The sequence below is a fragment of the Fibroporia radiculosa genome, assembly GCF_000313525.1.
Source record: "Fibroporia radiculosa TFFH 294 genomic supercontigs, scaffold3357, whole genome shotgun sequence".
Taxonomy (NCBI): Eukaryota; Fungi; Basidiomycota; class Agaricomycetes; order Polyporales; family Fibroporiaceae; genus Fibroporia; species Fibroporia radiculosa.
The window spans coordinates 37529-49784 of record NW_012133384.1 but is presented as its reverse complement, the minus strand read 5'-3'; the positions used below and the strand labels follow the sequence as shown (position 1 = coordinate 49784).

The window sequence follows — 12256 nt, the reverse complement described above, 5'->3', positions numbered from 1 at the left end:
GGCAAGATAGGAAATTTGAGAATAGAAAGAGACAAGAGCAAAATAAATATTGAGACCCGTAGGTCTACCACTCCGGGAAAGCGTGTCATCCTTGTGCAGGGGCCATGCTAATCTTCTCTGTATCGTTCCAATTTTTTCGTATGTCACCCCGAAGGGGACATTGGTAGTGGTAGACGGAATGAGCACACGTGAGTCGTTTTGCTTTTTGTGCATCCCGCGGGCTTGCTCCGCGTCTCGATTCAAGCGCTGACGCTGTTCAGCTTAAACGCCTCTGACGCCTCTTCAACCTCCCAACTTGTATGGCGAATATCAAAAACGGCTAATTTTGTGATACAGACAAATGATTTCAGAGTTTCCGTGCATTTCCAAGCATATTGTGGGTGGTAGTTTCATCTCCGTACGATATATTTTAATTTTGGACAGCACTAATCCTGAGCCAGCTGGCATATGACAACGACAAGAGCTTGGACATCCTGTAATGCGTAATATTTTCACTGGCTTCCTAGATTTGATTCAAATAGCCAATTGTCTCATTCTACAAGGATTATCATATGTCCACCGGTTCCGACGCCGATCGATATCGACCTTGAAACGATCGGGAGCGCCCGACACGAAGCATTTCAAGCCAGGTCGAGGCCGTTTGTCCAATACCCCTGCCTTGAAAATGCCACACAAGGATTCAAGCTTCATATCGCGTCTCCCCGTCGAGCTGCTCCTAGCGGTGAAGGAGTCTATTGGCGACTGCGACCTCCGTACTCATGTCTGTTTTTATAACACCTGCCGCCGGGTTGCCGCGTTATATGACCGTGACGGAGAAAATATCTGGGAGTTGCTCTGTCGTCACGTTGGATTAGGCCTCCTTCACGAGGAGACACGTCATAGGGAGGAAATATCATGGAAGAAAATTGCCTTCGACTGCATCGCCGAGGATGGCTTTTGCTCCCATCCGTTGTGTGGGACTCGCCGTCTTACCGAGAACGGTGAATCCCCAATTTATTTCTATTCGCAAAGCTTGGTGACACCGATGCGTCTTCGCAGCACGAAGCATGCAAGAGGCTATCCGTAAATGGGGGATGAAATTCCTTGACAGCGGCAAAGCGTACAAGCCGGACAGTCGTCTCCAGGGCGTTATCATCAATCCGGTTTTCGAGCATATCGGCTTCCAACTGGGACACCCTCTGCAGATGCAGTTTCCGACGGAAGATGATGCGTTCCTACATTGCGATGACATTCCAGGATACCCTCAGGCTCGCCGGACGCTCTGCAAACACCCGATTGCGTATCGCAGTTTTGCGACGTTCCCGCCGCTCCGTTGGATGACGCTGCTCATCAGCCCAGCACTGGAATACGACCTCCTGAACCATTCTGGAGTCACTGTCTACGATATTGAACTTGACCTTCGCGCAGAGTGCGTAATTTGGCGTTTCGTCTATGGGCTTCTATTTACCAATGGCATCATTCCAGTCTCGACCGCTCACTCACGGTAATTGACTTGCAGGAACTGCTAGAGGGGACGTTCAGGCACGATATATTCATGCCCGAGGCGAATGGGATGGAAATTCTGAACTACACGACCGTTCGTAAGCTCTGGGAGATTTCGTGAGTTTGGTCATGTGCGCATCATGCGACGTGGGCACGACGTGACTGATTTTGATTCTGCCAGCCGCTGGGACGGATTCGAGCAGGATGATGAGGATCCGTACCAATTTTGGGCCAAGTTTTCTCCGCTAGATGACGCTACAGATGACGAAGAGGCACAGTCAGATGCCGACGCGGCTTAACAGCTGCTTTATGATCAGGAATTCGGATAGAGACGGAGGGCATAAATCACGCTAGCGCTTGACTTCAATAGGTTACATTCGTTGATCATTCTTGTCGGCTTATCCAAACGGCAAAAAAACGATACAGTAGACAAAAACGCCCTCGTTATCATTGCAACACCACACCACATGCATGGCGAATATCATAGTATATACTGTTAGTCGCAAACACGTACAATATGAAAACTCCATTTCCGTCCTGCAGCACCGAATACCCGACGCTATACTACAAGCTTAATATCATTGCGCGATATACTGTGAACATAAAACTTAACCGCTAGCGCTAACAATAATCACGTCGACGAAGCGGAAGATCAGAAAAGGACAGCGGCGATCTTCTGCATGATCGTCGTTGGCGGAACTTCTGGAGTTTCAGTCTCTTTGACAGAAGGAATAGCCTGTGATTCATAGAGTCTTCAGGAACGCGGGTGCCTGGAGAACGAATACAGAAAATGCGCACAGTTACGAAATCCATTTCCTCCGGTTTCCACGCTTTTGTCCGCTTGAAGATCTTCCAGAAGACGTACAGCCCCAGGAAGATCGGCACATTGATATCTGCGAGTTCAACGAAAAGTCAGTCGCAGTCAGCCGAAGTGTACAGCCACTTACAATCGGTAAAGAAATCTGATGCGTTAAAGGCCCAGAATACCTCGAATCCAGTAATGAGGATGAAAATAGCGAGCCAGAAAATAGCCCAGTACGCGAGGTATGGCTGGAGACGGTTGTAATATGAGAACGTTCGGCGGTCATAACCCTGCGCACGCAAACCCTTGTCTGCCAAATGTAAGGGTCAGCACAGAACGTCAAGGACGGAGAATAAGCCATACAGAATTGAACGTAGGTTACGTTCATGGCACCCCAACTGAAGAAGCCACCAGTCGTAGACAAATTGACGAGCCAGCTATACACGAAACAAAATTAGTTGAAATGATAACAGAATAATTGACTGCACTCACTTGAACACGGTATCCGCGCCTGATGACACGCTCATGAACGACAAGAAAGCAAAAATACTCGAAGTAAGGACTGCTGCGAGCGGCAAGCCACTCTTCGTGCAATACGCGAGGAAGCGCGGTGCTTGTCCACGAACCGCGAGACCGTATAGGATACGCGATGCAGCGAACAAGAAGGAATTGCCGGCGGAGAATGCGCTGGTGAAGACACATGCGTTGACAAAGCTAGGAAGCACCTTGATGCCTGCGCGCTCGATAGCAATGACATAAGGCGATTCGGCCGCGGTACCCGTGGTGGAAAGGAGCGATGGATCATTGTAAGGGACGAGCATGCCAGTGATGACGATACCGAGGATCTAGAGAACAGATGTAAATGAGCAATGTTTACTCTGATCTTCAGAGAGACGACTTGCATAGAAGATTAGGATACGCCAGAAGACACGGCGTACCGCTTTCGCGATATTACGACGAGGATTCTCAGTTTCCGCTGCGGAACTACAGGAGCATATCCGGTCAGTGCCAGTGCTCCAAGAAAAAGGTGAGGTAACATACATCGCAACGATCTCCATACCCTGGAACGAGAATGCAGCCTGGACGATGACAGAAAGCATACCCAAGAATTTATCAAGACTGGGATGCTTGGGCTCAAGACCAGAGCCTGCAAATGCACCAGGGTTATCCCAGTACTGCAGACGGTGGTGTCAGCCAGCTTTACATGCACGCTAGATGCTGAAGTTAGCGTACCCTGAAACCGATACGGTCATGGTTGGGGCCTCCTCCCAGATCAATAACCAGTCCAACAATGATCAGTAGTGTGATCAAGAACACTACAGATCACGTCAGGAAATGAGAACTGCGGAAACGACACAATCACTGACGTTTGATTATGGAGAACATGAATTCAGCCTCGCCGAACCAACGAACGCCGAAAATGTTGATGGCACATACACAGACGGTGATTGCAGCGAGGTAGCCAGATTGATGTTTGATCTGTCCAATGGAGAAAATTGAGTATAAAACGACGCAATATGACGACAACAGAGGCTTACATTCCCGTCCCAGAACGTCACGAGGATTCCAGCGGCCGTGATCTCAACCGGAGTAGAAATAGCAGTGGTATAGAAATAGTTCCAGCTAGCAAGGCGCGTTAGCAGCGTATTTTCAGCTCGACCCAAAGGAATGTCATACCCAAGCGCAAAGCCGAGGGCGGGATCAGCCCATCTAGCCGCATAATGTGGGAAGGAACCCGAGATAGGCGCGAACGAGGTCATCTCGCCCAGACTGCAGAGGGTAGCATAGGTTACACTACCGACCAGGGCGTACGCGATAAGAGCGCCAGCGGGTCCAGCGCCCTGGAGAGCATGGCCGGAACCCAAGAAGAGACCAGTACCCAATGTACCCGCGATCTACACGCGCAGTAAGCATGGAAGGCAACGATGGTTTGAATGTGCACATACAGCAATCATCTGCACATGGCGTTGTTTGAGTCTCCGCTGAACCCGGTCGAGGTCGGCGGCATCAAAATGATTCTTTGGGTCAGTCTGAACGACGTATTCCCGTACGCCGCCCTTCTCGATGGAGCTGCTGTTGTCCGCCTTTTCGTCTGTAATTCGATCGGGGTCGTCGTACGGGGGAGACACGACGCTGGACGAGTAGATGTCCTGGTGCGACATGATGGGAGGTCGCAACTATCGGCGGGGGGGAGCGAAGAAGCGGGCGAGGGGAAAGCTCGGGAGACGCTGGGCGTTCGCAGCCCATATAAAGCCGGACGAAGCGCGTGCCGGAAGGGGGGACATAACTCTGGTGGGCTTAAGCGAGGAGCTGCAGAACTGCGCGATAAGCGATATGCGACGCCACCCAAGGGGGCTGATGGAATCATATCATGATGACGGTCCACTCTTCGATCTGGACAACCTTACCCGACACTCCGCGGGCCTGCGCGGCGCTCGCATACGTCGACACCGTCCTCAACGACGCCAAACGATTCCAGGACAATGAAATGAACTCTGCACTGAGCATGAAGACCGGCGTCCAAGTAGCCACATTCCCGACTCAGACTTGATCGTGATGCGGAGAAAATTTGGAGCGAAATCTGTTTTAGCATGCATCCACATGCACCACTACATGTGTGTCCATGGACCACGGTCATTACCCCGCGTCTTGTGAGCCTTTAGGCAACCCCACCCTGTGAGTTGGGCTGTATACCTATGCTCTCTGACAATGCACAGACAGCTCGGTCCCGTCCACTCGACGTATAGGCTCCGGTGCTGCTGCAATCTGAGACCCTACTTACCGATGCATATGAAAAAAAAGGTTCGTATCAAGCCGTCAGCGGCGGGAATTACTATTAGCAACAGTGATAAGGCCAACAATATAGGAGATAGATATCTCACCCTGCTGGTTCCCGCGTCAACTTCAATAGCCCAGTCGCGTGAATAGGTATATCCTCCCTCCCAACACAAATCTTAGAGCTTGTCATTGGCAGACATTCGTGGATGTTGTATTTCTGCGGCTCTGTAAGGATGATGATCCGGTCCACGAATTTTACAGGGTCATGGATGAGGGAAGGGGCAGCATCCATATCATCACTTTGATCGGAGGTTCTGTCCTTTGACGCCTGCACTGGATTGCGCACGCGACCGACAGACTAGCCTTGCCGCCAGGCCATCGTAATCAGTGACCCTTCAGAACAAACCGGGGTCGATGGGGGCAGACTCATCCAGTCGCGGTGTAGCGACAGGATATCCACTCGGTGTCACACGGGCGCCGGCATTTTTCTCTGTCCCTGAATGAATCCACGCCCTTCAAGGGAGCCCTGACTCGTCCTGCTATCTGCGACAACGGCCATTAAGCAGGCTTAGCGTCAGCTATGCCTCGCACATCCATGTCCTGTCGACCTTGGGCTGCTCAAATACTTGAAATCTCTGGAATGTTAGGATCCCCGACGACCCAGGGACCGATAATTGAGATGCTCTTGCTGGCACCAGCCGTGACGGAATGGAAGATCTTCGACCCAGGCAAATATTGCCTTCTCCGACCAGCATGTGCAACTTGAAACCGTCTGCAAATGGAGTATAGCCCAGGAACCACGTTGGCCACACGTCGCCAAGACTAATCATTGGGGTATCTCGTCTTCTGCGTCCCTCGTCTATCTAGACGCCCGTATGTCGTTGGTGGTCTGTGGTTCTGGTTCATGGCTTGTGATAGTGGACCTAACAATATCAGAGACAGTGATGTACCGGTGACGTTCGAAGGACGGCCAGCGACACCCTCCGACACCACGACACCCCGTCCTCATGGGACAGGTTGGAAAAATGACGAGCGGAACCGCCACGAGACAAGACAAGACAAAATACGAGCTCGGAGAAATGCTAGAGCATCCTTCCAGTCTGTGCTCCCTCTGTGAGTAGCTATGATGGAAAGACCGACCATAGTATGTGGGTCGGGGCCACTGTCCTATCGAGGTTGGGCGGGCTGATTTCAGGAACGGCACGCAGCCCCTTCACGTAAGTGTTGCAACCAGTTACCCGAGTGCGTCGACGAGGCAAACTTCGCGGACTGAGGGATGCGCGACGCGTGTTGTCATGCAACCTGTTCTAACAACCTTGATCAGTCGACAGTGGCAAGTGGTCAATCCTCGCGCTGATCGTTTGTGCTACGGCCATCAACATTGATTTGACTGCTATAATTCAGAACCCGGAATCAGCTTCAGGAAATGCGTCAGACCCACCGATGAGTATCGCAAGAGCATTTCGCACCTTCAAGACCTGATGCAGGGACTCCGAGTCCTAGAACGTCTTTGCAGGGTGCTCCAATGTGCCAAGCAGCAAGGTGCGTGCTGTCATAGGCCTGGCCGAGAGTCATGTTGCGAAGTTCACGTTATCAAGGTCGCTCCGTTCATATTGTCAGATTCATTTGCCGTATTTGAACGGTCATATGCATATTGGCTTCCATCGATAGAGCTGCACTCAGGCCCCAACGCTGCATTCACTCACCTCTGGAGTTCTATGGGCCATCTGCCAACTTAGCACCAAAATGCGCAGAATCCTTCTTCCTGAAGTGGAAGCTTGTTCCGGAACCGGTGACCGACTCTCCAAGCTGGGCCCGACAAGACCGGAGCAAAGTACAAGGTTGCACTTGATTCAGTCCATGTCAATGACGAAGCTAACCGTTCCGGTATACTGGCGGACACTAGACCCCTGCACATTGGAAATATCAGCAGGCTCGAGGCTCGCCCAGGGCATTATCGGTCTGGCGAAGTTGGCCGTGGGAGGTGCGACTGTGACATCAGTTTGTCAAGGACCAAGTACGCAGTGGTAAATTTGCAGTTATTAGTATCCCAAGGTCCGGTCGCCCATACAAACACGTCTCACGGAATACTGGCGCATGAGCAGTCTGGGCCGTAACGCAGACATTAGCAATCAATGCTCAAAAGCCACACCTAAGATGTCAGGTATATGATGAAGCGCCGGAGGGGGGCAGGTGGATAAGTGTAGCTTTCTGCTAAGAATCAACATCTGCAAGAATAGTCTCATGACGCACCTTGATGAGTGGTTCAAGCTATCAATTGGCTAAATGCGATTTAGATGTCTCACAAGACGCGGCAATGAATGCGTTGATGGCAGCACAGTGTCGTATGGAGCTGATGTTGTTACGCAGACAACAGCAGCTCCATACGAGCCGAGGGCTGTAGCTATGCGCATTCAATGTCGCTAGAGTCAAATATCTGATATCCTTCAGATCTAGACGAGGAAGTCCGGGAAGGATTTTTGTGACAGCTACAACAACAGCAAGATTTGTCAACTCATATCAATGAAAAAGACAAGTAATCAAGACTTAGGTAAGGCCGCAGAGTACTCTACGCGCTCATGTATGCTATTTTCAGCCCCAGCCGGCGTGGTATGTTGTAATGCGACCTGCGGCTGAAGAATTTTGGTTTCAAGAACGATTCATCCTAGGCAATATGAATGGATCAGGACGGTGCCGGTAAAGGAAAGATCGAAGAACAAGTGTCAACGACTCTGTTCTCTTCGAGAATATGAGAAGTTGTGACTCAGTCTGCGAAGGATATCGTGCGGCGCGTGATGGACGAGAGCGGAGAGAGGGAAAGAAGAAAATGAGCAAAGGACAACATGCCCCCACTGACTCAATGACTCGACACGGTGATGGGGCGCCGGGCGGAAGACATCCGAGTCAGCACGGACGCGACCGACCAAACTGATGAGATTCAAAAACAGTAATTGTTTCACGAGAGCAACCTCCAGTATGTGTACCTAGACGCTGTGTGTATACCTGTCTGCCACTACAGACAGAGACACTTATTCACCGCGTTGGAATAGCGACACCTGCCCGCCGCGTTGGGCAGCGATATTGCTCTGCCGTGTCCAGGACTACACACCGACCTGCCGTATCGCAAGCTTCGGGCATGAGTAAGCATAGCTGTCAGCGGGCATACAGGTGGCTCTTGATGACTTGACGCTGGCTCTCAAAAGTCATTGTCCCCGAGGGTATACCCGAGGTCTTTAATGTCCAACGTCCTCTTTCCTATCTAGGCAATGGAACGATGATGTTGATGATGGCCCGGGATGCTCCGTCGGAAATTTCCATTACCATCGAAAGGCTGTTTGATTTCAACGACACAAGCGACACTCAGCTGGGGCTCTCCCAGCTCTCGTCCTGACCGTCGTCTCCTGCTCGCCCGTCGGTACGTCGCCTCTCGCCCGTGTTTTAGTGTACAATTATTGTTTGTCTACCTACCTTCCCTCCTTTGCATATTAGTACCTATTCGCGTCTTCCTGTAGTCTCGCAAACTCGAATTGACTTGTGTTAGCCGGCCGCGGACATACCCATTACCGGCTGAGCCTCGCTAAAAGCGTCGCCGCACGAGCCTTGAAACTACAAGTGTGCGAATGGTGCAGGTTGGTCGACTCAATGTCTAGCGCGTGCAGCGCGCAGGGGGTCACGTGGAGGCGAGCTACGCGACAAGAATGCCTCCGTCCGACGGCAGATAGCTAAAGGCGATTCACGGCTCACCTCTATTGAGACCTCTTCTACCTCGGTGATGCCTGTTAGTCTCTAGAGATTATAACACTACACACAGCCATCTGCGGGCTCTATTTTATATACTCGCTCTGAGAACGATGACTTCCAGACTCAAGAGGAAACTAAACGACCTTGGAGTCGACTCTTCCAGCTCCAAAGCCAATGAGTCTTTCTGTCTTGTGCGCCTGTCTATGTGCCTGCTACGTGCGAGAGTCGCAGTTTCTCATTTTCGCTTGCAGATAGGAACGCCACTACCTCCACTCGAGAAATCGAAGGACACTGGAGAATTTGTACCATTATGGAAGCAGGAGGTGAGATCCAATGTATTACTCTTACGTCTTGCAGTAATTAATAGGACCTATGCGTTAGGTGAGAGACGAGAAGGGGCGTCGCCGACTTCACGGCGCCTTTACTGGTGGATTTTCAGCTGGCTACTTCAACACCGTCGGCTCTCAGGAAGGCATGTATACCCTTTTTGCTGTTTCCCGTTTATGACTTCATAGTGCCTCAGGATGGACGCCCTCCACGTTCATCTCGTCGCGCGGCGACCGCGCGAAGGCCAAGACAGCTCGCCCAGAAGACTTCATGGATGAGGAGGACCTTGCTGAGCTGCAGGAGGGTCGTAAGCTTGTTGATGAACACGACGAGATGGACTTTGGTGGGACGGAGGCGGAGTTGCGACGGCGGGCGGGCGTAGCAGGGGACGATGCAGAGAAAGAGTGCGCGCACCTCGCTATCCTATGTCTGTGTCAACTAACATTATCCATATCTTAGTCCAATCACTGCCGCTCTTGAGGCCTCGCTCGCGCCTGCGCCCAAAGACTCTGTCGGGGCGAGGATTTTGAAGAAGATGGGTTGGCGTGTAGGCCAGGGTATTGGTCCACGGCTTACATACGCTCAACGCAAGGCTCAGGAGGCAGGGATTTCGGATTCGTGGAAGGAGACCGAGGGCGGCGAGGAAGATGAGGAAGCGAAGAAGCATTTATACCCACGGCAGGACACACCTGTGTTGCTTGCTTCACGCAAAGGTAATTTCCACGGGCTGGGGTACGTACCGGGTATGCGCCTTGAGGAAAGTGTAGGTGGTGGCCGCGAGATTGCACGAGACAAAGGACCTCGGATATCAGGTAAGAGTCGTCGCAAGGTAAGCTTAGGTGTATACGCTTAAATGTTCATCTTAGCCGGGTTTGGCCTCGGCGCACTCAATGATGCCGACGAGGATGATGTGGATATATATGATGCTGCTGCATCTCGTCAACTCCGTACAAGGATGGCGTTTGATGCTGCAGATGAGGATGACAGTCATTTGATTGCGATGGGGTCTTCGAGCACAAGGTCTACTGCCGGTAGGCAACAATCGGTATGCACACTCTGAGTTTCTCCAGAAGAAAGTGTACTGACGCATATTTGGACAAGAGAGTATCGTCGACTGCAGGGACCCAGACTTTCAACGATGGCAGACTTGTTTTGAAGGGATTCGTCTTGTCGGATATGCCTGTTGCTGAAGATCGATGGTACGAATAACTAAGAGTGTTCATAGCGATGGGTTGGTTGATATCCTCGCGTTGCCAGGTTCCCTATTCCTGATGTCCCAAATGGCTGGACGCCTAACCCTCGGCGTGTCTGGAACCAGCAGAAAAACAAGGAGAATGAAGAGGATGGGAGAATGGATCACCTTCCACCTCCAAAGTCGGAACCGAAGACCCATGCAGAGTGGAAGGGTAGCTTTATGTCTGCTGACGAGGTAAGGTCGCGCCATGATTCAAACTAGAGCACATTAATCACAGCGAAAATTCAGAGGGGTTCTTTGCTTGGCGAAACACCTTTACCATCCAAGCCGCGCTCTGTGTTTGAGTATATATCTCAAAAGGATCGAGAACGGCTACAAAACATCAAGAATGCTGTTCCTCGTCCATCTCCTATTGCTGCTCCTGTTCCACTTGCTAACGCTGCTCCACCCCTTACACCCACACCCTCTGCGCATACTCGAGACGAGATTAATATTCCTTACCTACACCCTTCGGTCGCTAAGGCTGCACTGCAAGGATTCCAGCCTTTCGCTGCAGATCCAGTAAAGCAGTCGCGGTATACCGCGTTCCTGAATTTTCAGTCCACTCGCGGCTCGGTAGTACCGGGTGCGCCTAATGCAGGGTTCGACATTGGGCCGCTCCCGGACCAGAACGTCGAGCAGTTCAACAAGGAGCTAGACGACTATGCAAAGGCGGCGACCGTGTTTAAGCCGCTTTCAGGCGCAATGGCAGGCCGTTTTCGGAGCGCTGCTATTGTCGAGATCGGTCCGACCGTAGTCGAAGGTCTCTATCAACCTGGTCCCTCGGTCCCTCAGACTGAAGGGGAGCCGACGGAACAAGAGGAGAAAGAAGAAGAAGACCCGAAGATAAGCTCCGCGCGACTGGGTATGTACGGCCTGCTGACGAGGGAAACGCAACCATGGCAGCCAGCACGACTTCTGTGCAAGCGTTTTGGTGTCAAGGCTCCTGAGGTCGACACGACCGAGGCTGCTGGTGCTGCGACGGCAGATTTCGCTACACCTACCGCAGCAAGTCGGGAGACCGGGCAGTCAGATGCGGCGATGGTGGACCCTGGTGTCTCTACCTCGAATTCTACGAGTGCCGGTGCAATCACGGACGGTTTAGATCCGAAGCGGAGAGATGGGTCTCGCGATCTGGCGAATATTGGTCTGGGAGAGGACGACCAGCAAGGAAAGGATACGTTGACGTATCAGCGGCCGGCGATGGATATCTTCAAAGCAATATTCGCAAGTGACGATGAGGACAGTGACGATGACACCGCTGAACATGATGATGCGCCCGAACCAAAGGGCGAGCCTGCCAGTCTCTCTAGCGGCGTCGATCAGAACAGGACTCAGACCAAAATTGAGCAGGTGGCCCTGGAACTGACTGCTGGGGACGTCGCAATACCTTCGTATGCGCCAGGACAGGAAAATTCAGATAAAGTTGACTTGACATCTTTCAAGCCTACCTTCGTTCCTCGATCGGAGCGCGAAAGTCGTAATGAAAAGAGTAAAGGAACAAAGAACAAGGATAAAGACAAGAGGAAGAAAGGGACCAGTAAGATCGCTCTAATGTCATTTGCAGACGAGGAAACGTTTGGGCCCGATTTCAGCGCACCTCAAATACATCGGGAAAAAAAGGAGAAAGGCAGGGACAGGAAGAGACAGAAGCGAAAAGGGAAGGGGAGGAATGAAGACGATGAAGACGATAGCATGTGGGTAGAAGCCCCGGCCCCTGAGACTGTGAAGAACTTGCCTTTGGATTCGCCATCTGACCCCCTTGCGAACAACTATACCACAACTACTGAAACATCGTCAGGTGGACTCGATGCAAACGGAGAAGCGAAGCCGCCAAGAGGGCGAAAGAGAGCAATAGACTTCATGTAGCATGCATGATACCTGTCGTTGTA

The 12256-nt window shown here is 51.6% G+C and overlaps 3 protein-coding genes across 3 annotated transcripts; 2 read left to right on the top strand and 1 right to left on the bottom strand.

Moving 5' to 3' along the window:
- Positions 1-664: 664 nt before the first annotated feature.
- Positions 665-1781, top strand: FIBRA_04749 (uncharacterized protein; the record flags this gene model as incomplete). Its single annotated transcript, XM_012326538.1, has 4 exons — positions 665-980; positions 1039-1408; positions 1465-1599; positions 1664-1781. The coding sequence occupies 4 exons, from the start codon at positions 665-667 to the stop codon at positions 1779-1781; spliced, it is 939 nt and encodes a 312-aa protein (XP_012181928.1).
- A 353-nt stretch (positions 1782-2134) lies between these two features.
- FIBRA_04748 (uncharacterized protein) lies at positions 2135-4446 on the bottom strand (the record flags this gene model as incomplete). The annotated part of the gene is made up of 12 exons (XM_012326537.1): positions 2135-2218; positions 2281-2375; positions 2430-2594; positions 2648-2721; positions 2777-3129; positions 3223-3268; positions 3326-3459; positions 3518-3600; positions 3652-3763; positions 3823-3907; positions 3962-4179; positions 4231-4446. 12 exons carry the CDS (start codon positions 4444-4446, stop codon positions 2135-2137), a joined length of 1665 nt encoding a protein of 554 aa, XP_012181927.1.
- A 4467-nt stretch (positions 4447-8913) lies between these two features.
- Positions 8914-12233, top strand: FIBRA_04747 (uncharacterized protein; the record flags this gene model as incomplete). Its single annotated transcript, XM_012326536.1, has 9 exons — positions 8914-8994; positions 9055-9126; positions 9185-9279; positions 9319-9534; positions 9590-9942; positions 9997-10175; positions 10232-10329; positions 10388-10559; positions 10614-12233. 9 exons carry the CDS (start codon positions 8914-8916, stop codon positions 12231-12233), a joined length of 2886 nt encoding a protein of 961 aa, XP_012181926.1.
- Between the last annotated feature and the right edge of the window lie 23 nt (positions 12234-12256).